The 26,087-nt window shown below is 46.4% G+C and overlaps 1 protein-coding gene across 1 annotated transcript; it reads left to right on the forward strand.

Moving 5' to 3' along the window:
* Positions 1 to 8,379: 8,379 nt before the first annotated feature.
* MYC (MYC proto-oncogene, bHLH transcription factor) lies at positions 8,380 to 12,352 on the forward strand. The gene is made up of 3 exons (XM_074887902.1): positions 8,380 to 8,510; positions 9,474 to 10,188; positions 11,216 to 12,352. Exons 2-3 carry the CDS (start codon positions 9,489 to 9,491, stop codon positions 11,776 to 11,778), a joined length of 1,263 nt encoding a protein of 420 aa, XP_074744003.1. The 5' UTR covers positions 8,380 to 8,510; positions 9,474 to 9,488; the 3' UTR covers positions 11,779 to 12,352.
* Positions 12,353 to 26,087: the final 13,735 nt, after the last annotated feature.

A 26,087-nucleotide genomic window follows, 5' to 3' on the forward strand; every position in this document is an offset into this window, starting at 1 on the left:
CACATTTAGGCTCTTTCTGCGCAGCAGGATCAAACTGTGCTTTAAACATCTCAGAAAATATCTGTGAAAGAATGTCCCTCTATCCCAGATATACTTGGTCTCCTGGCAAAGGTGGGCCCCAACGTTGTGTGGGCCTGGTTGCACAATATGAAAAACATGCCAACCAGATCAGAAATACATCTATATCTAGCAACAGCCTACATTTGGATAGTGTAGGAAGAAAATACAACCTCACACTTCCAATTACAGCCCACCTCTTAAATTAGGCAATCCTAGCCCATAGCAATGATGTCCTTTCTCCCCTCTTCTTACACTTTTTATCTCTCCATATTATTGCTCACATGAAACATCCATTTTCAAGTATGGCATTTCCCTTTCTAATAAAATGCAGCAGGAGGTTCCACAGGTTAATTATAAATTGGTTTAAAAAGCATTTACCAAGAAGTGTTTAAAATCCATTTCCCTTAATTTCATTTGATGCAGCATATGTCTTGCAGTGCAAAAGGGAGATGCGGCTTTATTGCCACTATCTGCCAGATGAACATGTTCATCATCAACAGTGCAGGGAGTGATAAGTCCCTTATCTGATACAGAGAGACAAAACACTCCCTCTTTCTTATCAACAAATTGAGTTATCAGCCAAGTGAAGTAGTTTTTAGGTAGCCTTTCTGACTGCGTTTTGCTTTTAAATCCATACTGGCAGCAAATGTTCATGGATGTATTTGCCTCTCTTATGCTCATTTCAAAATGCAGCAGCAGCCACAGATAAGAATGCTTCATCTCCCCAAGACATCTGGTCTGAGTGCTGTTAAACAGTTCTGAATTTGCTCTGATTGCTGGTAAACTAAACTACACCAAAAGTAACAAAAATGATTCTAAAACAATCATACAAAGAACTTAGAGGAACCCTGCATGACCAAAGCCTGCTGACATGACCATCACTAATGGCTTAGGCCACATTTCTCAGTGCTATCCCTTACTTTTGGGTGCCTGACCTGAGAGAATTAGGACCCAGAAACCTTGAAAAGTGCAAGCCCTGATCTAGCCAAGGTAAGGCTTTGCCTATACCTGGCTATGTATGTGCAAATCCATTCAGAATGAACTGCACAGCAAAATAAAGCTAGAGTTAGGGTTGTCAGCCATGTGACATTATGAGGAAACTGTAACAACTGAATGCATTAAAAGGTTTTTAGGTGTGAAGAGTTAGAAACCATCTGACATCTTTTTAGAACTCAGTCTGATGGTATGTTCCCTGCTGGCGTGATCTGTGCTGTGAGCAGCTACTCTGAAAGGCGATGCACAGAGTACTACCCATGAGAAAGGTGTCAGCATCGCACTAACGTGAGCAGAGAACGAACGTGCTCAGTTGTTGGCATGTATTTCTCAGTGATGAAGTCAGTATCATTTTGGTTGAGTGTGGCTGGAAAGTTAACATCATTGGGATAGCACTGGAGAGGATTCATCCCTGACTGCAGGGGTCAACTGTGCTCATTCCCAACTCACCAACATAATTTTTAAATGTGGCTGTTCTCTTCCATAAACCAGCCCTGAGAAGACATGACTTGATAGCAGAAACTCATGGAGGAGACACTTTTAAGTTAGAAATGTTTCTTGTAAATACCTACAAACTCCCTGCTACAAGCTCATCTTCCTCCCTCCCATAAAGACATGATCAAACAGGAGCTCCAAGATTAATATAAGGCTTGTCGACAAGAACGAACATCATCATTTCACCTGCTGAGCAAGACAAGCAAAACCCATGAGTGCTCTTGAGCTTGCTCAGCACAGAGCCAGACAAAAGAGCTCAGACAATCTTCACCAGCAGCTTGAACCAGAGCTCTGGACTTTGCATTGATTCAGATGAGTAGATTGCATACGTCCTTCCACCTCCCCAAAAAATCAAATACAATCACCTAAGAGCTTCAACAACATCAGTAACACCTTCAATCTCCAGTGTTTTCCAAAGCCCATACATACCTACTTTTTTAGAGATTCTCCCTCTACAGTGCTTTCTTTCCCAGAATGTTTTCCTGTGGCTGAACCTGTTAATTTGGTAGCAATCAGATGCCTCATCTTTAAAGCAGCTATTTTGCAACCAGCTGCATTATTCCTGGAAGGGTTGTATACTCTCACCTGTTTGTAGACAGGACTGGATTGTTGGATATTAATTCTTGAAGAGACAAGAGATAATTATAATAATGGCCCAGCTGACAATAGTTTCAATAGTTTCCAGCCTTGCTGTCAGCTGACACATTCCTTCCTCCAGATAATATCTGATACACTCAGATAGTTCTGAAGCTGTGCCTCCACAGGACGTGCCATAAGAACTACAGCAAACTCCGTGCTCCTCTGTTTTCATCCCAAACTTGCAAGAAGTTGTTACAGAAGGGATTGCTTATTTTTCTTGAACATTAATAAGAAACCTGCCTTCTAATCCTTCCCTCCCTTCCAGCTGTGCTGGTGTTCTGGAGCTCCTTCCCATCCCCGATGGCATTAACGCTGAGTGGAGGGGGACTTTCTGCACTTGCAGATGCAATATAGCAGTGGCTCCACATGCATGGGTATGCAGAAGGACTCATTCCTGCTGCCTCACACATGATATTCAGTCCTGTGCAGGACCCAGAACAGGGAGCATGATTCAAAAACTCTCCCCCACCAATGTTGAAGGGCTGGAGGAAGGCGATGGGAGAAGCTCTGATCCCATCTTGGCTCTGAAGATCAAGGCTTTTAAAATTAAAAAGTCTTGACAGTGTTGGTACCTGAAAGGATCATTAAGTAGTTGCAAACAGCCTTAATACTTTAAAGAGGACTTAATCAAGTAGAGCTGGGACGTCTTGACAATCTGATAATTGCAGCATAAAATTCAGAGAATGCAGAGGTCCTGGAGATGCATGACTGGCCTTTTGGGGCTGATTGTTCTGAAACAGCCCTTCCTTCTCTTTTTGAAGAGAAATTTAAATTACCCAGACTTTCAAAAATAACTGTTTATCTTTCACAAGAGCCTTGAAGATCTTCTCATTTATCATGCCCTTAAATCAGTGCAGATTTCCTGTAATTCACCCTTAATCCACAGCTGGACAAAACTTTCTATCAAGGAATGCCAAACTGCTGGTTTTAGTTCAGTCCCTCCCACTTATCCATGTCAAAAGGTGTTAATTTGTGTAGGAAGGGCCGATTCAAACTCTACTCGTATTTTTGGGGCTGCTTCAAGGGACTTAGATTAGTTTACAGGTAGTATATTTAAACAACAAAAATAGCTAGCATTACATAGCTGGTATTGAGATTCTAACATAGTATATGCATCTGAATAGTTTTATTTTATATAGTTAAGAATAAACTTATCAAGGGCTGCCCTGTTAGAAAACAAACTAAAATTTGATACCCAAGACACTCTGATGGTTTGAAAGAATTGCAAAGTGAAACTGTCTGTAAACAAAGTTAAATTAACAGCTGTGGTAATTTTACCTTGAAGCAAAAAAGGTAAAGGTTGTAACACAATGGAAAGACCAAAGATGATAAAAAGGATTTATTCTCTGTATTCAAAAAAGTTAGTTACATTGCAGTGAAGATATTTTCCTTTCTTTCGATCCTGATGTCCTCTTCAATTTTACAGTCACATAGAGCAGGATAAAGCAGGTCAAATACATATGTGTGTGTCTAATGCCAGACCACCTTTAAAAATCACTAATGTTTCTGTTTCACTGAAGACTTGATTTCATATGCAGCTACAGATTGAAAAGTTAACATCTAATATGTTTGGTTTCAACAACCAAAAAATGAAAAAAGTCCTAACTCTGAATCCTGTGTGGGATTGTTTCAAATCTCCTTTGTTTGATTTGAAGACTGGTGTTTGCAGGCCAAGGCAGAGGAGTGGTTCAGGCTCTGTCCCAGTTCTCTTGATGACAAAACTTACTTTTCTGGGACTTCAGTGGGTTTCCATGAAGGACGTGGTACTCGCTACAGTGCTGAGGGAGTAATTTAATATCAACATAACCCTTTCTTTCCCCATCCCTCTACCCATTTAATTTTCTTCTATTTCCTTCTATGTGTTGCCCTTTTCCTGGTGGGAATAAATGGCCTGAATTTTTCTATAGTGAGGATCATAGGCTGGCAGATTATGAGAAGCATGGTGCAGAGGAAGAAGCTGCCATGTTTGCTGCAAGCACTCTTGGGCACATCGCTGAGACTATGTGGGAAAGTAAAATAAATATATTACTCCAGATGCCACTTCCACTTACCCCATGACATCACTCTCTGAAGAAGGACATCCACAAGGCGAGGATGCACAGCCTTGGCTTCCAACAGCGGACGAGAGCTTAGGATTCAATATGCACTACTCCTAGTTTAAAACTAGTGCCTTTTTCTTTTTTTTTTTTTTTTTAATTTATTTTGTGATACTGTTGTGAACCTCACTTTCATATCTACTGATGACACATCATCCACAAAACCCACCGTTTTCTCCTGCACACTTTATCATCATTCTAAAGACTTGTAGCCTATGGCTGGAGCTGCTATACTAGGCTAGCTATGATGGAATCTGCAGAGGAGCTGGTCCCTCTTCATCTTCAACAGGAGGTGTATTTCTGTCTCTGTTTTTCACCACGGTACACAGACAAGGACAGTGGCCCTCCCAGACGTCTGCATTTCTGCAAAGATCGCACTGGGGAAGTCCGTTGAGAAGGTACTTGCTAGTGCAGCATATGAGTCTTTCTGAGCCTGGAAAAGGGGGGTAGGAAGATGTTTTTAATTTAGTCAGTTCTGTGCAGCTTGCAGAAATACTGTCAGCTTCTGCCTACACACATCGCACCTCCTATTATTAAAGAAAGTACAGCCACTGAAAGAGATGAAAAAGTAACATGTTTCTTGTCTGGTTTTTACAGTGATAAGGTGAATCCGATTCTTCTTGCCCCTGTAGCGTGGACCTGCTTTTTGGACTGGGGTAGCTGTTGGAGACATCATTCCCTGCATGGGTGCTATCAGACGCACATAGGTGCACTAAACCTCTTTTAACAGGCAGCTCTGAGTGTGAGGACCACATTTGCTTGGGTAAATCTCTCTCATACATGGAGTTAACACTTTCCAGGACTAATTAATATCTGGTTAATGCTTTCCCATTTCTCACCAGTGGAAGAGCAGCAACCTGCAATGCTGTGGTGAAGTCAAGTGAAAGTTTCAGGAGAAATTTCTGAAGATAGCTACGAATTCGTGGTGACCCTACAACTATTAGACAGCTTATTGTCCACTGAAAAAGAAATTGCAGATGTCTCCTGAAAATAAAACATGCAGTAGGTGGCACAGGCACACATAACATTACAAACTGTCTCAGGGGTTTCCAGATGCAGAGAGGTGTGAGAGCTTTTTCCACCATCTCCACTTCTCTCTCAGGTTTTGCTTTCGTTTCTGCTTCTCACAGGTTCCTGCTCTGCCATCACACATAAATTCCTCCCAGGCTCCCAGTTCAGCCCCCTCCCATTTCCTATATATCACTAAACCCCCCGTGTCAAAACAATCACGTTGACTCTGCTGTCTCCTTAATGTTATACTTGTGTATTTATTCTTTCCGTATAACAGCTATTTTGTCAAAATGGCCTTTTTACTGAAGATTTATACTTACTGATTTCATACCTTGCCTGTGTTCTTTTATAGCTGGGGCTGGACATAAGAAATCAGAGAGATATGTCTTTCTTCATCCATGCTAAAACTGCCACGTAAGAGCTGTGCTGGTACACCTCAGAGTTGGCTCCCCAAGAAAAAGTGAACTTTCAGTCTGCATGAGACCTGAAGAAATCCTATAGAGTATTTTAAAGACTGTTTCCTCTGAAGGCTGTATTGTTTCAATAGCACATTTCTTCCAATCCTCCTTTCCTGTTTTTCCATTCATGTGAACACAGGGTATTTTAAGAGTCCATCTGCTCATGTTACTTATTCCTCACTTCAAGTCATAATCCTCTGTGATACTACAGTTAATTGCTCTGCCTATGATTATATTGCAATCACGAATGGGATTATGATTTTCAACCCTATCTGTAGTGGAGTAATTTCAAGACATTTCTGTTCCGGCTGAACTTCAACAGCTTTTACAATTTTGAGGACGTTTATTGTGTAGCTGGCTATTCTGATGCTGTTCTTAAATAGATAAAAGTGCCCACACCGTGTTTTACACTAGTTGTAACTAGATCAATTTGGATCTTGCACCTTTCTGGCTGAGTTCAGGCCTGCCTTTAGTCACGTTATTTCCATTCACAGCAGCGAGGTTTACTATAGACAGAGGGTGATGTTATTTAAAAATAGCACAATGTATTTTAAGCCATTTCTGAGCAAGGGTAAATCCAATTCTGAAAATGCCAGTAGGTGAAGCATCTACATCACAACTATACAACAGCTCTTGGTTGTTTTATCGCCCTTTCTGCGTAAAGCTGTCCCTCCTTTAGCAACAGGACACGGGACAGGAGAAAACGGTCCAAATTTTGCTTGCAGCCCTCTGCTCCGGGAGGAGTTTGATGTTTGCAAATACCGCCTGGCGAAACGCTGCTCAAAAGAAATGGTTGACAAAAAACAAAAACAAAAAAAAAAAAAAAGAAAAAAAAAGGAAGGGGGGTTTATATTTGGGGTGGGTGGGTGGGGTGCAGCCCACGGGCCCGCGGGGGGGTCGGGGAGCCGCAGGTGCGCGGGGCGGGGGCTGCGCGCTGCCTCCCGCGGGCGCGGACCGGCCGGGAGAGGGCGCGATGGCCCCACGGTAACGGCGGCGGCCGTGGGAACCCGGGGCCGCCCCCAGCGCCGGCGGGCGCTCTCCGGGAGCGGGGAGGGGGGTCCTCCCGCCTGGCGGGAGCCGCATCTCACCATCCCGAGGGCTTGTGCTCGCCGTGCGCGTAGGGAAAAAGCTGGGAAGGGGAATGAATAAATAAATAGACCTGTAGGAATAAAAAAATCCCTGCGGGGTGCCCGCGGTGGGGACGGGACAGCCGCATGGAAGCGTTTGGGGAGCGGGGGGGCACACGGGGTGTCCCTTCATCTCCCGCGGGTGCGAAGCGCAGCGGCGGGGGGGAGGGAGGATGCGCGGGGCGCAGCTCAGCGGGGGCTGGCGGCGGCCCCGGGGGGCGGCGGGGGAACCGCAGGTGCGTGAGCTGCGCCCGCCCGGGCGGCGGGAGAGGGTCGGGGGTGTCCCGACCGCTAACGGTGTGGCGGGGCCGCGGTCCCGGCGGGACCCGCCTGCCCGCCGCGATGGGGGGGGGGGGTCGGGGGGCGCCCCGTCGGGGCTCCGCAGCCGCCGCGGCTCCGCTCCCCTCGGGGGTGACCCAAGGGAAGGGGGGGAATCACCCTGGGACGGGGGGAAGGGGCCGCTGGTGGGGGTCAGAGTCGGGGCGGCACAAGCCGGGGCGGGGGCACAGCCGGGGCCGGTCAGAGGGAGCGTAGCTGCAAGGTGACCCCCGTGGGGCTCTGCCTCCGCCCCCCCGCAGCCTCCTTCTCCCGGTTTAATCCTCAGCAGGCGCCGGCAGAGGCGGGATAATCGAGCGGCGACCGGGGCGGGGGGTGCCCGAGCCACACACGCTCCTTTGTGCCGGCAGCCAGCGCCTCCCCCGCCGCCCCTCGGCCACCCCGCTGCCCCCCCGGGCCCGGCTCGCCCTCGGTGCGCGCCGAAGCCTCTTTGAGGTGGGGAGAGGAGGGTGAAGCCCCTTCCCCGGCCGCCGCCATCGGGGGGCATCGCGCTCTCCCTGCTGGAAAGCCGGCGGGAGGAGGGGAACGACGAGGAGCTGCCTTTTAATCCCTACTCGTATTTTTTTTTTTTTTTTTTTTACTATGTTTACTTCCGACCTCTCCTTGCGCGGCTCGTAGTAAAAAGCCAAAAAAAAAAAAATAGTAAAATAAATAAAAAGGGCCGCGGAGCGCTGCATCGCCTCCCCCCGGCGCGTCTCCCTCCCGTCCGGCGGAGGCAGGGAGAAAACCGTCGCCGCGGATCTCTCCGCAGCCGAGCGGCGGGAAGAGAGGCGGGGAGGGGAGAAGAAGCGCGGAGCAGTAACGCGGGGCAGCGCGGCCGCCCCTTCGCGGCGCGCCCTCCCCGCGGCGGGAGCGCGGAGCTTGCGCGCCTGCCAGCGGCAGGCGGGGGCGCGCCGGCGCGCACGGCGGGAGCGCGCCCAGAGCCCCGCGGTACTGCCCCCGCCCCGCGGCGAGCTCCTGCCCGCCCCTCGCTACCGCTTTAAAGGAGGAAAGCAACTAAACTTCTATTGTACCGGACAGAGCGCGCCGCGCCGCCTTGGACCCTACAGTCTTGCTGCACGCCGCGAAGGCGGCTTCTTTCCGCGGCTCCGTGTGTTTTTTTTAAACCGTGGTGGAAGAGAGCTACGTTCTCTCGGCGTTTTGTCTTTTTCTTTTTTTTTTTTTTTTTTTTTACCGTCCTTTCCGGCGGTTCTTCTTATTTTTTTATTATATATTTTTCCCTTGTTTTGTCGTTCCCCGCACCGCCCGCAATAATTGCCTCGCTACGTCTCGCAGCTGGCGCGTTGGAGAAGCCGGTGAGTTGCGGGGCCCCATCACTCGTTTCCCCGCGGTCGTGGCGTTTGGACTGACACAGGCTGGTGACACCCGGGCTGCCGGCGGGGCTGCGCTCCGCGGACGTGGATACCGACGGTCCCTCCCGAGGGACGCTCGTCTCTGCCGGGGCACCGGCGTTCCCCATCCTTTTTCTTGCGCTCGGATTTTAATTTTTTTTTTCTTTTTTTTAGGGGGGGGCGGGAAAGCATTTGTTTCTCCTGCGTATGCGCGAGCAGGCTATGGTTATTACACATATGGCTTATATGCATATATATATGCGTGTATATATGTATATATGACAAGATTTGGCAAAGTTTGCCAAGGTCCCTGCCCGTGCATTGCCAGCACGCCCAGGTGGGTGGCTGGGGCGCAGCCTGGCTCTTGGCTGGAAGCTGCCCGGCGCCCGCCGCCCCTTCCCGCCCGGCTCCCGGGACGCGGGCTGGGGATGGCGCGGCGACCCGGGAGGGAAGGGGCTCCGTGCGGGCGCCGGCCGGAGCGGTGCCCCGTGGGAGCGCGGCGGAGGGGCGGCAGGCGGGGAGCCGAGCCGAGCCGAGCCGAGCCGGGCGGCGCAGGGCGGCCGAGGTGCGGGAGCCCCTCCGGGGGAGCCGCCGGCCGCGGGGAGGGTGGTCCGGGAGCCGGCGGCAGCCGATCCCTCGGTGGATCAGGTCGCGCCGCCCGGGTGTCCTGTCGAGCTTGGGAGAGGGTGAAGGGAGGTCGTGCATTTGATCTTTTTTTTTTCTTTATTATTATTATAATTTTTTTTTTTTTTTAATTACGAAACGCGGCTGCGCGTTTCCCCGCCGGCGCGGCGCGGGGGGCCGGGAGGGAGCGCTGCGCGCCGGTGGGGGGGGGGGGGGGGGGCCGGTGGCCCCGCCGAGGCCGGGGGGAGCCGGTCCCCGCGGCGAAGCGCGGCTCACCCCCCTCTCCCCTGCTCCTGCCCGCAGGCACCAGCCGCCGCGATGCCGCTCAGCGCCGGCTTCCCCAGCAAGAACTACGACTACGACTACGACTCGGTGCAGCCCTACTTCTACTTCGAGGAGGAGGAGGAGAACTTCTACCTGGCGGCGCAGCAGCGGGGCAGCGAGCTGCAGCCCCCCGCGCCGTCCGAGGACATCTGGAAGAAGTTTGAATTGTTGCCCACGCCGCCCCTCTCCCCCAGCCGCCGCTCCAGCCTGGCCGCCGCCTCCTGCTTCCCCTCCACCGCCGACCAGCTGGAGATAGTGACCGAGCTCCTCGGGGGGGACATGGTCAACCAGAGCTTCATCTGCGACCCGGACGACGAGTCCTTCGTCAAGTCCATCATCATCCAGGACTGCATGTGGAGCGGCTTCTCCGCCGCCGCCAAGCTGGAGAAGGTGGTCTCCGAGAAGCTGGCCACCTACCAGGCGGCCCGCCGGGAGGGGGGCCCCGCCGCCGCCGCCCGCCCCGGCCCGCCGCCCGCCGGCCCGCCGCCGCCGCCGCCCGGCCTCGCCGCCTCCCCCGCCGCCTCGGCCGGCCTCTACCTGCACGACCTGGGCGCCGCCGCCGCCGACTGCATCGACCCGTCGGTGGTCTTCCCCTACCCGCTCAGCGAGCGGGCCCCGCGGGCCGGGCCGCCCGGCGCCAGCCCCGCGTCCCTGCTGGGCGACGACACGCCGCCCACTACCAGCAGCGACTCGGGTGAGCGGGGGCCCACGCGTGCTCGGGGGAGGGCGGGGGGGCTCCGCCGGGGCAGCGGGGGGCGGCCCCGCGCCCGCCTCCCTCCTCACCCCCCCCCTTCCCGCGTGGGCTCTTCTAAATGCCACGTTAGCGAGGCACGGAGAGACTGCCGACGAATTTATTTCCTGGAAAACCAGCCCAGTTTTCCCTCCAGGGGTGGAGGGAAGAAAGGAGCGGGGGGGGGGAAAGGGGGAAGGAAGAGCGGGAGAGAGAAACTTTCATAACGGGGTCAGAGCCGGTCTCCAGCGCGGGGTCCCGGGGCAGCGGGGTCGCGGTGCCCCCGTGGGCTGGGAAGGAGTTAACTCCCGCCCGAGAGCTGCGGGGGGAATGTGCAGTCAGGGAGGCGCTAGTGAAAGTGACTGCAGAGAGTGAATGGGGCTGGGAAAGTTTTAGAAATGCTTCCTTAGGTATTTGACAGCGTGTTCCGCTCCCTCATAAATTTGGTTTGAAAGTGAGTTTCTACTCAAAGCGCTACAGCCTTCTTTTTTTTTTTTTTTTTTTCCTTCCTCCCCTCCCTTGGATTTTCCACAAATTAGCAGATCAAGAGAGATTCAGAAAATGTCTCTGAATACACATGTGTGTTAAGTAAGCTTTCTTTTGAGGCGTGGCCAAAGCCTTCTAAATCCTTAATTAAGGGCAGCTTGAGTCTGGGAGCTTTATTGCGCTGTACTGCTGACAACCGAGGTTAAACTTCCCTTCTATCTTTCATGGGCTCCTTGGAATTATGCAAGATCTTTGAAACTTTTGAAATCAGGGAGCCTGAGTTTGGAGCGAGGTCCGTGTGTCTTATTGCACTTGAAGCCTTGCTTCCTTAAAGGAAAGGCTCTTGGGGGAAGCGGAGTCCAGCAGTATCAAATGGGTTTAAGGAGGGTTTGGTCAATGGGTTCCTCATTGTGCAGCTCAGGAGTAGCCTTCCCTTATAAATACAGTGGTCTTGAGAGTATTTGCACAGATCAGCTTATGAGTAATTTTTTTTTTCCCCTTGCAGAAGAAGAACAAGAGGAAGATGAGGAAATCGATGTCGTTACATTAGCTGAAACAAATGAATCTGAATCCAGCACAGAGTCCAGCACCGACACATCAGAGGAGCACAGTAAGCCCCACCACAGCCCACTGGTTCTCAAACGGTGTCACGTCAACATCCATCAGCACAATTATGCTGCTCCTCCCTCCACCAAGGTTGAATACCCAGCTGCAAAAAGGCTAAAGTTGGACAGTGGCAGAGTTCTCAAACAGATCAGCAACAACCGAAAATGCTCAAGTCCCCGCACGTCAGATTCGGAAGAGAACGACAAGAGGCGAACACACAATGTCCTGGAGCGCCAGAGGAGAAACGAGCTGAAGTTGAGTTTCTTTGCCTTGCGTGACCAGATACCTGAGGTGGCCAACAATGAAAAGGCACCCAAGGTTGTCATCCTGAAAAAAGCCACAGAGTACGTTCTTTCCATCCAGTCAGACGAACACAGACTGATCGCAGAGAAAGAACAGTTACGGAGGAGGAGAGAACAGTTGAAACACAAACTCGAGCAGCTAAGGAACTCTTGTGCGTAGGAACTCTTGGGCATCGCTTAGAATAACCCAGACTAGACTGAAAATATGATAAAATATTAACGTTTCTAATATCATTCATGAACTACACCAGTCCATCGCGTATGGAACTATTGCAACTGCATGCTGTGCGACTTAACTTGAGACTACACAACCTTGGCTGAATCTCCCAAGGGTTTGGCCAGAACCTCAAAACTGCCTCATAATTGATACTTTGGGCATAAGGGATGATGGGACATTCTTCATGCTTGGGGATGAACTCTTCAACTTTTTTTCTTTTAAAATTTTGTATTTAAGGCATTTTTTCATATGAGAATCCAAAAAAAAAGTTGTCCCCAGAATGCTGTATATATTTACACATCTTATTGCCATGTAAATACCTTTAATAAAGCCTTTATAGAAAAATGTGCAACATTAATACACAACAGTTGTGGCAACTGGATTTATACTTGTCTTGAACTTCTGTGCCATAACATTTCACAGTTTTGTTTTTTATTTAAATACATTTTTCTTTTTAAAATGATTTTTATTTTGTTTTTAGATAAATAAATATTTGCCCAAAATATAATTAGCTAAATCCTGTGTAAAGACTTTGCTTTGTCTCCTGCTGTTGTCCATTAGATGCTTATTTCTATGACATCCCTCTCCCTGTCATAGCAGTGAGCTGACAAAGTAAAAAGGGAGTTAGGTGAGAGGAAATGATGATAGTTTTGCAGCTTAGGAGGGAGTTGAGTTTCTTCCTCCCTACTTCTATTAATTCGAGTAGATAAAATCATTGGTCTAATGTGCTTTGTTGGTTCAACCAGTGTTGCCACCAGAGCCTCCATGAAGGTGGTTGTACCAATGTCTGTCTTGGCCATAGTCATATGTCTGCTGAAAGTAAAGCTGAGGTGTTGTATTTTTACCCCAGTGTATGGGGCTCTGCATTCCTTACAAATAATGTATAATTGCATTTTTGGGGCATGACCTTCATTCTGCACTAAGGACGGGGCTACGTATTTTGAGGGTTGCTTTGTAGTAGGCTCACCTTAATTGCTTCCTGTTTGATTTTGAACAGAAGTTAAATAGGATAAGAAAATAAACTGAGATGGTGAGAGTTGAAGTGGTTAAAACAACAGAGTGGTTTCCATATTTAAGTGCTGAAATCAGCAGAGCCAATCTTCCTGGTCAAATGCCCTAACGCTTTATTAATGTGAATAGATGCTTGGGATTTCAGGGAATACAAAGTTTGAGGACACACAAAAGAGAACAAAGGAAAAGAATTCTTGAAGACTATGCTTGGACAGATTCCTAACATTTGCCAGACAAATCATATTTACATTCAGGAATTGTCTCATCAGCTTTGGATGAACCATAAAGTACTTGCTTGACATAGCTCCTAAGATTAGATTTGTTCTTTTTCTCTCCTCCTTTCACCCATTTAGCTTCACTTTGGTCAGAACTTCAGCAAGAAATCCATGAGCCCTTTGATGTGGGGGAAGAAGGTGCTTTTCAAATAGTTGAACCTTGTACTTCTGATTTTCATAATTCCCGTTAAATACACATTTGTTTGGCTTCTAACCATTCGTGGAGCAATGCTGCCAGATAACACCAGTGCCAGAAACCAAGCTGGTTTTCTATTGCTTTTGAGTTTGGAGCGGGAAGAAGAAGGGTTGAGTGTGGGTGTATATGGGATGGGGGGAGGTAGCATTTTATAGACGGGTAGATGCAAAGCCTAGGGTAACCATCCCAACAATTTTGCACATGGGGCTTCCAAAAGCAGGTAAGTGTCTAGATCCCATTTGATGAAGTGCTTTAGGTGCTGGGCTGAAGGTTTCTTGGGGAAAAAAATAATTCTGTTAGAAAAACAGGAGAAAGCAAGGCTTATTTCTTCAATTTGTCTGCACCACCTGCTTGTAACTGGGTTTATAGAAGAGGTCTGCAGTTGCTTTTTTCAGTGTGTGCTTCAGATATTCGCTGATGAGGAAAAAGAATGATGTGAAATGAAGCTGTCAATTGTATCTGAACTGTAAATCAGGACATCTTCCACCTCTGAATAACAGAAAAGTTCTACCTTTTATTAGACAGGATAACTTATTTTAAAAGAACATGAATTTCACTTGTCTTTTGGCTTGTGCCCAGTTTTAGGAATTACTTTGGAACAGAAGCAAGGTCTTCAAGAATTTCTAGCTGCATCCTCATCCTCTGAAACAAACCAAGAGGTGCAGATCCATCCACAAAGTATGAAAAATACATGTCACCTTTGGGTTCCAGTTTCATGTGTTAGCAAAACCTGCTCACTTCCCATTAAGTGAGGTTAGACCACACTGAATAATAAACCTCTTCTTATTTGTTGGCTTCTTAAATCATTTGGAGAATAGTTTGGGTTTTTTCTTCTATATGCAGAAGATCAGTCTCAGTCTTTTGATGAGTAAGATACTTGCAGTTATTTGATTTCTTACTCTGCTCTTTTAATTGAGAATCAGTTCCAGTTACCACTTTCGTACTGGAAGAGCACACCAGATCATGAACAAGATCCCAAACTGCCACTTGAAAGAGTATGATTTTGTGTGATGACACTTTATGACATTTCTTTGTTGAAAGGTTGCAAAGTACCTAAATAATGTAGTATAAAATAAATTTAAAACAGCCTATGGGTGTAGGGGTAAGAAACTTCTGCTCATTAAAATGCTGCTACAATAAAGTGGAAGGTGGCTTCCACTTTCCAACTCAGCGCAAAAGGTTAGGATGTTCGGAAAACACGGACATCCCACAGGAGTTTCCAGGCTGGATTCAGTTAGTAACACATTGTATATGGATAGGAAAGTGTTGGGTTTTGCTGCTGTTTTGGAGCAATAAAGGAGAAAAGCTTATAAAAGAAGCCTCTGAGCCTTGAAATAAAATGCAGTAAGTATTTACGGTGCTTGCCAAACAGCTGTACCAAAACACTACTTGAAGTACAAGGAGCATTTTTAACTTCGGCTCTCTGCTCCTTTTCTTTCACAGGAGATTTCAAGCTACTTCTCTTCCAGAAAAACATTAGGCAAAATATGGCATCAAAGGAAACTAGAAACAAACCATCATGGTGAAAATAAAATTGCCTTTATCATATAACCTCATTGTTTTCATTTAATAATACTGATTTTTAGGGTTCCAATTTAATTTATTTCCTTGTGTATAAATTCTGTCTTTCCAGACAACTAATAATCTAAATTACTTCAGTGTATCAATACAGAATATGCTGGGAGAGCATTGGGATATACAAAAACACCTGTGTCTGCTTAATTCAGCTCCCATCAGAGCCTGTGGAAATTCCATGTTTCTTCCAGGGAAACAGATTCGTGCCAGTGGAGTTGAAAATTTTATCACTGCCTACAAAGAAATCACTTTACTTGCCACTGCCAGAACCACTCTTGCTCCTGCAGCACTCTGCAACCATTGCAGGCAGTTGAGAGATGACAAACATTTCATCAGAGTAGTGTGAAAAGGAGAATTTCAGGTAAGTGGAATAGAATTACTGTAAACTGGAAATAAGCCAGGCCACTTCAGTTAAAATCTGAATTTATTCAAAACAGAAGGTAGAGGTGGTTTGTTTCATCTACAGAGATGAACCATCTTCTAAATACACCGGATTTTTTTAACTAATTTTTTTGATTGATCTGTGTTAGAGTCATCGGCCAGTGAATTATCAGAAAAATAAAACTAAACACTAGGAGATCCTAACAGAGGCAGACAGCTTGTGAAAAGACTCAGAACTTACTTCCCAGCTTACAGTTTTGCTATTACCTCATTTTAAAAGGACATCTATGGGAGTTTCTGAAAAAAGGCTCTGCTGACTGAAAACTAACCCCTGGTTTCCCCTTGAGGTTTCCATGCAGGCAAGGCCTAAACCTGCCTAGAAAAAAAGAAAAAAAAAATCAAGAAATGAGATAGATGAGCCACAAAAGCCGGATTTCATTTCCAGTACAAAACGTCTGACGTTCAGCAAGTTTTACTTACCTTCATGCCATTTACTCATCTCAGGCATAGCTGTAGCATCAGTGGGCACAGGCAACGGAGAGAACGTTATCCCAGATTCAGACTAACAGCTAGGAAGTCAAAGGGCTTTTTTTTCCTAATTCTGCCATTCATCTTCTACAGAGATCTTGGGCAAGGGGAGGGTGCAAGTGTTTGGAGCATCTTGCTGATGGCAGTGGACTCTGCGGTGCAAGTAATGCACATCATGGAAGAGTTGCAGTTACCATGTGTCCAGGTGGGAACAGAGATGGGTGAGACACTGGTCAGGTAGTGACAATACCACCTTTTAATCAGTTCTTGACTATATGACAGAGTATTTTTTCACATCTCTACAGAAGCCGAGCGTCTTGTCTCTAAATGTGTCCAGACTCCCATCTTCCCAGGAAATAAGGTAAGTTATTTTTTCTGATAACAGAGTATGACCTTTGGAGGTGAATATCAGTGCATATAAAAAAGTTTTATTTGCCACCTGCCAAAACTTTAATATTTGTAGTTACCGAGCAAACCTTGCTTCAAGTTGCCACCAATGCATGGGAGCCTGAGCTATGAGGCACATTTGGATGGTCGTGCTTGAAGCCATGGGACATGAGGGAGAAGTTGTTGGCTGAGAATGGAGCTGCACGACTCTGGCTGGCTTTGATGACAAAACATCTTATTTCCACAAGTACCGTTTCCAGTTTCCAGTTTGGTATATGAATTGTGGAGCTATTCCTTGTTCTACACAAGTCTGGGAGAAAGCAGCTAGGTAAGTGAGTTCCTGATATTATGTATTATGGTGATATATTTTGTTGCTAAATTCACCTTTTATGTACGTCTCCCTACAGATCTTGCCATGGCTACTGTTCTGTTGAACACGTTTCCATTCAAGGCAAAACCTTTCTTGCAACCATGTGTAATTTCCATCACAAGCTTCTATGTCCCAGTTATATGGAATTATGTTTTCCCTATAGGCTGAAAAAGAAAACAAAAAAGAAGAAATAAAGGATTAGGTGCTATGAATGAAGAGGTTTTAAAATATAAGCTGCAAAAATGGAGCAACCTGACTGGGTAACAAAGAGTTCCAAGCAGAGACATTAACACTGCTTGGAACTATTTAGCCCCATCAACTTCCTTCATGCTAATTTATCCATGATGGAAAAGGATAGAAATATCAGGAGGAAAAAAAAAAATACAGGAATTGTGCTTTATATACAACTACTATGGGCAGGCAAACCCCCCCCAAACTCTTCAGGCTAAAGTACGAGCATGCATGATCAAACGCAAAGCCCTGCTCCCGCGGCCACGTCCCCTCGGACACCCCCCGCATCGCCACAGGCCTCAGTTGCACAGCACCGCTCCCGTTCCCCAGCACATTTTACTTGCAGGTGCCACACGTGTGCAAGGGGCTGCTCATAGGGATGCAGCTGCTGGCGGGAGAGCTTCTTTCCACTCTTTTTTCTCCCATTAATCTGCTCCGTGACGACAGCAGAAACAAACAAAGCCTCTTGGTGCAGGTAGTTCCTGTGATCTAGTGCCCAGCTGAGCGTCTGACAAAGCGTTTTTTGGCTTGTGACCAAGGCCGTGCTGTGCTAGGGATGAATTAGGGGAAGAGGGATCGACTCTGCAACTGTGTAGATACAGCAAATGCGAACTAAAGGTTTGCACGCTTCCTCGGGGTACAAAAATATCCCCGCTCTTCCTCCCCTGCAGAAAAGTGGTGTCTGCAACACCAGGTGGGCTTCTACCCCTGAACTGCACAGACCCCACATTGCTTAGCTTCCAGACTCGTTCAGTCTGATTTATGTAGTTTATTTAGGTTTATTCAGTCTGATATGGGCAATGCTGTTTCCTAGAATTCTTTGGGTTTTCATTTGACTGCACTACAATCACTCCTTAAATAATTTGTTTTTATTCATGTTATATGTGTCCCAAGGAAAAAAAAAAAACCTGCTCTGTAATAACTGCTGTCAGAACAAGGCTTTCCAACAAGAGTGCTTTTGAGAAACTGGTGTTGAAGTACCTAAAAACAAGTAAAAATCTAGAAAATATAGTGAGGATACTGGATCAGACAGCAAAGATGACCTTCCACCCTCAGTTTCTTTCAGGGCTTTTTCACCATTCCACACTTACTAATTTACTTTTAGGCTACACATTAAACAGGAATAAAGGAGTAACCTGAATCTAAATTAAAAGAATGTAATAAGGTATATTGCAAGCATTATGCTATAAGCCATGTTCCATGTACATACAAATTTCAGAGAGAAATCAAATGTCATCTGTTAGTTTCTGATGAACCTGAACAAAGATACTTTTGCCTTGGACTGGGCTGGGTTTTCAACAGTAAACATTATCACCGTATAACATTTGCAACCCAGCTTTCAAATGTTAGACTTTTTATATTGTATAAATGTGATGGACAAGAGAGGAAAAAGGAGATTTTTTTTTTTTTTACTTTTATCAAACAAGTATTTTTCATAGACAGAGATTTTACAAAAAAATCAATCAGGGTAATAGTTCACCATGAATTTGCTGCAGACGTTATGATTCACAACGGATTCAGAGAAGAAAAGACATATTATTTTGATAAATTGTACTGTTTTGTAATATTAATTTGATCTGCAAAATTCCTCTCATCTGGGGTAAAGCAGATTTTTCTTTGGGCACAAGTAAAATCTTATTATGTGTTCTCGTTATCGTTCATCATTATGGTAAAGAGTAAGATAATATTGTATTGTGCCTAGACTTCTACACTTTGAGGGAATGTAAAAGGCTATATGAATATCTTATGAAGTGATTGCAAAATAAAATTGACATTAAAGTGATTCAACTATGTAACATACTATTCCCTCCCTGGAAAATTGGATTCTTACTGAAAAATGCTTTCCTCCTTTTGCATTTGTGAAAGAGAAAAAAAATGAGTCTCCTGCCCTTATGGAACAATACAGCATTTTCCCATGTTTTACAGGGACAAAAGTATTCATCAGCATCTGTACTTTTATTCAAAATTTAATTTTTGGTGCTTGATTAAAATGAATCCACCCCTTCCCCATTCATTTCAGCATGCTGCCTTAAAACTGAGACCCAAGTGTGACACCCAAAACAGTGAACACAAACTGCAAAAGCATTAATGGGGCTACAGGGGCCAAAAAAATCACCAGATATTTATGACCTGCTTAGCAGCTGGAGCAAAATATCTGGGCAGTGAGGTGACTGCCACGGAGGTCTGTGCAGCTGCACTGTGTTGCCTGGTCATGGGAGTTCCCCCGTCTTTCTAACTCATTTTCAGACTCTTTTTCTTGAAATCAGTGGGCAGATTCCCATTAATGTCATGCACTCCTGTTTGGGAATGCTACATGCCAGAAGATTTTAAGCTCAGTTGATGTTTCCATGAAGTTACTCTGTAAATGTGCCTGTTGCTGGCCCTTGGGGAGCTTGCTCGGGGGAACAGTAAATCCCACCAAAGACTGCTGGCTTCTAGAACAGACACACTACATCCAGACGATGCAAAGTGCTGATCCAGTGTGAACTCACTTTGCCGGTTCAAATCTCTTTAAAATGCTTTGAATAGAAAGCTCTGTCCTGCCAGACATTATGGCAAATCTGGTATCCTACCACAGCCGCTCTAAAATCATCATGAGCACCCCATGTGCACTCAGTGATAATGTTGTTGATAGGAATCATATTGATCTTGCTGGGTGCTCCAGCCATGCATGGTTTCAATTTTGTGACTATGAGGCCACCACAACTTATTTACTCACTAATTTAATTGGGTCTGTCTAAATTAGCTCTCAGTTCATACCTTCCTTTGTCTTGGTGTGCATTGGGAGCAAAATCTCGGCCTCTTCACGAAGCACCACACAAACCACAAAACACTTACTGACTCCAGCAGGGCCAGGATTACAGCCTTAATTTTGCAATCTTTCTTTAATCTTCTCTTAATTAATTTAATTCCGATATCATCATCTAGATTGCCCCATTCATTCAGCATCACAGCATCTATCTCCTCATTCTCACTGGAAGGCTTTGGTAACTTTGCAAATGTTGCAGCTCTATCTCCCATTCCTACCTTTTGATCTTCACTAACAACCTTCTTTTAATGTCTGCTGAGCTCAGCCTTTTATCAGGCAAAGCACTCCACCCTCCCTGGTAGAGGGGGCACTGCTCTGATTAATGTAGGCACAAGGAGCTGATTTTCTACCGTCTGCCTCTCGAGGTGATCCTGCTGGCCTGTACCTGGCTCTGCAGGCAGCTTTAAAACCAGTTCAGCCAAATCCAATTTAAAACTGAAGGGCAGACAGGATTTCATAAAGTTTTATGGCCCGTTCCAGTTGTAACTAATTTCAGGACCTGCATTGTCTCTGCTGGGGGGTTTCTTCTGGTAACATCCTTGGGTGTACAATTCTGGTAGGGGTGGGAAAACGCAGTAACCCACAGATTGCAGCAGGCAGTTCAGGTTGAAAAGTATATAATCCATCTGTGCTCTTGTTCCATTTGCTTTGGTTTATGAAATGAGCTCAGCTGATGCCTCATTTTTTTTTTGCCTAGCCACACAAAAATACCATGCTGTTGCCATATGTACAGTCAATCTCAATAGCACCATCTCAGTATAGAGAAGTTGTCCCCTCTTCTCCTTGGCCTCAGTGTGACTGTGGCTCAGCTGGTGTGAAGGAGGGACCCAGTGAGGAGGACAGGTATTGCAGCTGGGTCAGGGCAAGAGAAGCCCAGAGGTCATGGTGCAGACTTGCGGGACTTGTACCAGCACCCCTCACTGGCCCTCAGTCCATCCCATACCACTGGAACAAAAAGACTTGTTCTGGTATAATCTCTGCCTAGGTGGAAAAAAATCATATTAGCATGACTATGCCCATACTACGTCACTGTAATTCATTGGATTTTTAAAAATGTGTAAATCTTGGTATAACGAGCTCTCGAAAATGCTGAGGCAAGTTAGGCTGTGGAGTTACACAGTAATTTCCCCTGTGCCATACATGATCCAGCCTTTTGGTTCCCTCAGTAAATGGCTGGTAATTTATCTCTATACTGAGCTACCTCCTGCTGACAGTGGACCATTGTGAAATAGCTGTCATGCTGGATATCCTTGTGCCCTTCATCACAGACTCACAGGTGGGTTGAGGTTGGAAGGGACCTCTGGAGGTCATCTGGTACACCCCCCTGCTCAAGCAGGGCCACCTTGAACAGGCTACCCAGGACCATGACCTTTTGACTATGAGCATGGCTTCTGACTATCTCCAAGGATGGAGATTCCACAACCTCCCTGTGCCAGTGCTCAGTGATCAACATCCTGGTCATGACTGCTTTGCAGGGTGGGTCTTATTGTTACACATGATTTAGCACAGAGTATGCCAATTTTCAGAGCTGCTGAGCAGGTCCCATGGTTGCCTCCAACCATGGTTGGGGATGCTCATTGCTTTTAAAGATCAGGCAAAAAAACAGCTGCCGTTTTCCTCTCCTGAAGCAGTAACGATTTCTGGATGAAAAGATAGCGGAGAAAGGATAAATCTGGGGTACAGACACATACAAGTGCACTGCCTGCCCTCTGCCATTTTTTTCAGGGTAACTTTAAACTCTGATGCACTCTGGCTCCCTGGCGAGGCACATTTTCAGAAGCTCTCAGATGTCAGTGGATGCAAAGCTCAGCTGAAACTGAGCACAAATGGAAAATCCTGTCCTTCGGTCTCTCCTGGCACATCAAGGTTTTGCTCTGACCTCTTTAAAATTTACCTGCTCTGCCCTCATTTTCTTACTTCCATTCACTTGTATCTGTTGGGATCATCCGGCTGTAAGACAAACCACCCAAACAGATTGGCATGGCTTCACTGTCATGAGCTAGGGAAAAAAATAACATCCCCAAACTCTGACGGCAGAGACTGGACACTGGCAGGAAGGCAAGTAACAGCACACAGCATCTGTATGGTGCTGGTTTTCTGGAGAGATAGTCTATTTACACGATGCTTTTCATACAACACATGCTTTCTCTACCCATCGTTGCTGAGGTGAAGCTATGCAGCATGACAATAAAATAAGGTGCTCTGCCTAGTAGTGGAAAGGTCTTTTTCCAGCACATATTTCTGTTTGCTTAGATGGGTGGCTAAAAATGGTGTGTTGATTTTAACGAAGATTGATAGTCAACACGAATATACCACCTGCCTCGCTTCTCTGCTGGACGCTCAGCAGAGAGCCTGGAAAAACTTAAACAATGGGATTGCCCGTTGATTTGGGGATTAAAAGCTGTCTGTGGAAGAGCACGCTGAGAAAATGTGCTGAGAGCTGCTGTTGAAGGGGCTAATTCACAGTCTAGTCAAGTAGCTTCATAACCATGTCTATCATGAAAATTTGTTATCAGCATACTGTTTGAATCACAGATCAATGCACACTGATTTTGGCAAATCTAATTAGATTTGATGAGGAAGAACATGTTTGCATTTTTTAGGCTCTGTAGTTCCCATCTCTTTACGTGTAATTTCATTTTTGATTTGTTTAACAGTGATGAAGGGTTGTGAATCATGATACTGCGGAGATGTTAGCCATGGTTACCCCACTCGCTTAGCCTACCCTGTCTGTCACCCTATGCTGAGAATGAGAGCCTGGGAGTTGAGACTCCAGTGCCTCCCAGTTACACCAGCCAGAAGTCAATGTGCGCTCCCTGTATGGCCACAGGCAAGATATTTTACATATCTGCACCTCAGTTTATGTATCTGTGAACTTGGGTGTAGCATATATATGCATCTTGGGGGCATTATAAGACTTCATTGATCACTACTATTTCTAAACTGTTTCCATTTCTTCTCCTTCCAGGGCAAAACACAAAATTATCATCATTTGAGATGTGGAAGGGGCACAGCCTGCTGCTTATCTACCTTTGTGAGTACTGTGCTGCTCTGATTTCAATTTTTGCCTGTAATATGCAATTGATTAGATCTCTTCTTGGTACAGCGAGGATACCAGCTACATGGGAGTCCATTGCGAGGTCAGGGCTTAAATGGGACTCTGGGACTAAACCAGTGAGCCAGTGAGCAGCTTATGACAGACGTCCACACCAGATACTTCTCCCTCCCCCCGTAGGTCTTTCCTACAGTGCCTGTGGAGTTTATTTAGTGGCTGTTAACCAGTTTGCCTATATTCATATTCCCCTCCCAGGGGGAATCCTGTGTCTTGTAGCATAGGAGCAGCAGCATCACGGCTATGAAATGGGCTTCCAACTCCCAGGACAGTGTCCTGGTCCAGTGCACACCTTCACCTCTGACACGGGAGATGGGAAGAAAGAGGCCGGCACAGGACAAAGGCTGAGATGGCTCATTACACCCAGGGTGCAGCCACTGTCTGAGTGGCAAAGAGATGCAAAGGAGGGTGTTGAACCAGGTCTCCCACTTCTTAGGGAGGTGCTGGATCATTATATGAAATGTGGGCAGTGGTGCCACTGTCACCAGCTGTGCTAAAAAGAGCACAAGTCTCCCAACTGCCTCTGAGGGAGATCCCAGCCCTGCAGCCACAATCCAGCCAGCCTGAGCCCCCAGAGGACCCAGCCCCAATGCCTGCCCCATGGCTGCGCCCACTCAGGCACTGCAGGCAACGTCCATAAACAAGCACTTTGGGAAGGTTAAACTTTAAACATGAGTGCGTAGACAGCGACTGGGCTTGAGAGGAGAGGAACACCAGGTCCAGCGTGGGCTTCACACTGTCCCCTGCTCCCATCCTGCTGCTGGAGGAGCACCGTGTGTTGCCCCTGAGCACAAGTCGTGGCTTCATGGGCTGTCAGTGTCACTCTCCCTTGAAAATCGCTCACATGAACGTTGTATATTTGTTATAGATGGAGAGATTAGCGTAAAGGCTAAAAAAAGAAAGTAAACAAAATGGGAAGGACCCTGGGGATACCGCGGTGTTGTATGCCAGCTTGGCTGGTCCAACCTGTTTATAATGTCTAACACAATCACAGGTGCCAAAGAATAACCGACAAGTTAAACAGTTTCCTCTTTGCGATTTAGCAACGGGATCTTTCAGCGAGGAGGGCAGGGCCCCTGCTGTTTTCCCAGGAGCTGAATGCTTCAGAAACAGGAAAGCAGACATGAAGCTCTCCAGAGACGGGTGGCGTTTTACCTGCTTAGTGTGTCTTCTGCTGCTGTTGAGACATACAGTCCTCATGTGGGCACTGCCAGGTGCACAGGGCTCTCCTGGTCTCCTCCTCTCTTCATAGGGCTCAGGGAACCCAAATCAATGTACCCTGGACCTCTGCATGCCCACAGCTGGGTATCTCCAGTCACTTCTCAAGCTGAGCATCTGCTGGTGGATGACCCCTCGGTGTGCCATGCTTAGTGTGGGACATCTCCCTAATGACATGGCATTGGCTTCAGTAGGCTTACACTGTCTCCTGTGACCAGACTATGACTCTTACCTCTCATCTGACCATGTCTTCATGTCCTGGGTTTTCTATCCTGGCTGACAGCACCACTTTCCACTTCTTCTCCCAGGCTTGCAACTTCTGTAGCGATTTTTCACCCCTCACACAAAACAAACAAACTTCTCTCCAAGGACTTGGTCTGTCCCTTTCCCAGGGGCTTCCTTGGGAAATCTGCCTGGGACCCAGATGGTGCTTCCTCCCTCTTTCTTGAACTCTGTCTTCTTTTGCTCACAACATTTGTTTTTTCACTACTGATGCTAAACCTCCAGCTCACAGGTTTGTGAACTCTCCCCCAAACTCAAGCATACTCATCTCTGGATCTACTTTCCATCCTGTCAGTCCATCACAGATTCAGTAATGCAGACACTTGGTTTCACTTTATTCCACTGCTTTCTTGTTTCTTAAATCACATTCAAGCTAATCGTCTTAAATGCTTGCCATAATCTCAAATGGAGTTTTTGCACCTCTCTGCCCTACTAGTTCAGTCTGCACACTCAGAAAGGCATCACTTTAAAATGTCATATTTAGTTTCCTTTTTCTATTCCACAGATTTGGGGAATATATGGAGCATCTGAGTCACATGGTCCCATAGCTGGGCCATCAGTGACAAGTCTGTTATTTCCCTGCTTCATATCAACCCTGCATATCCTCTTTCTCTGGTCTGGAGTCACAGTTAAGCAACCCTGAATGAGAGCCTTAAGAAAACTCCCACTCCTTAGAAGATGTTCCCAATTATTTGCCAAGCATCTTCCCTACAGTCTTTCAGAGAAAGATGAATCATACAGTTTTGGGGCTCTAGCAAAATTGAGTCCAGCTTCATTAACATAGCTGTGTTACAAAATGGATCATCTCTGTTTCCTTTATCCTGTCTCCGTGCTTAATATAGTCATCAAGTAAGGCACCAGCCTTCATTTATGGATAATCTGTATGAAGAAAAGGACAGGCAAAAATTTAGCAACATAATTATATTGGAAGAAAATTACATAAATTCTGGGGAGTGGAACTGGCGTTGATGATGGTGTAATCTGCTCCCACAACTCTAGACGAGGACATTTCTTATACACCTGAGTAGCTGCTGTACTACTCTAACACCTTCCCTCTCTCTATTCTTCATCTTACATTCAACACAGAAGGCAGTGGAAGTCTTTCCAGCAGCTTCAGAAAGTTTCCAGTGTTTGCTCCTGCTCTATTATTGCCACCCGCTCCTGGCTCTTAGAGCTTCGTCCCTACCAAAATCACAGGTGAGTCACCGTCACCTTGAGATGGATCACTGTCTGGGGACAGGTATGCATTTTCTTTAGATTAATACAAGTACTTAAATTAAAAGCCTGGGGAGTAGAAATAAATTATGTTAAGCACCATTGTTTTATACCTTTATTTCATCACAAAATGAAGTTGGTATTGGTAAATACAGCAGGGAGGTGTGTGTAAGGGTGAGGAGAAAAGCCAGTTGTGTCAAATCATAACACCTGCTGCAGAACAAATGGGTGTACACTGGCTTTGAATGCATTCTGGATGGAAATTAGGTGGTTTCTAACCTGCAGAGAAAAAAAGTTCCAAGATAATATCCAGGAAGGTGAAGTGAGGACAAGACACTGATGCTCAACTTGATGCCTTTATGGGCAGGCAGATGTGAAATGATGGCTTCTAGTAGGAGAGGAGCAGATGCAATGACACAGCCCTTTCTTCTGAGCATCTGAGATGACTTAGGTTTTTGGACAGTTCTAGAATTAACCTGGAACAAACTTAATCCCTGGATGAGAGAAGGTATAATTATTGCTACGATTACACACTCTCAGCTGCTTTTTCTGCTCTGCTTCTCCACAACCCATGTTTGGAGGGGGATGTGCAGTGGTTCATTCCAGCCTTAGCTCCACCTACTTGCCCTGGCTGAGGACACTTCACTTTCCAGCTGCCTATG

The sequence above is a fragment of the Strix uralensis genome, chromosome 1, assembly GCF_047716275.1.
Source record: "Strix uralensis isolate ZFMK-TIS-50842 chromosome 1, bStrUra1, whole genome shotgun sequence".
NCBI lineage: Eukaryota > Metazoa > Chordata > Aves > Strigiformes > Strigidae > Strix > Strix uralensis.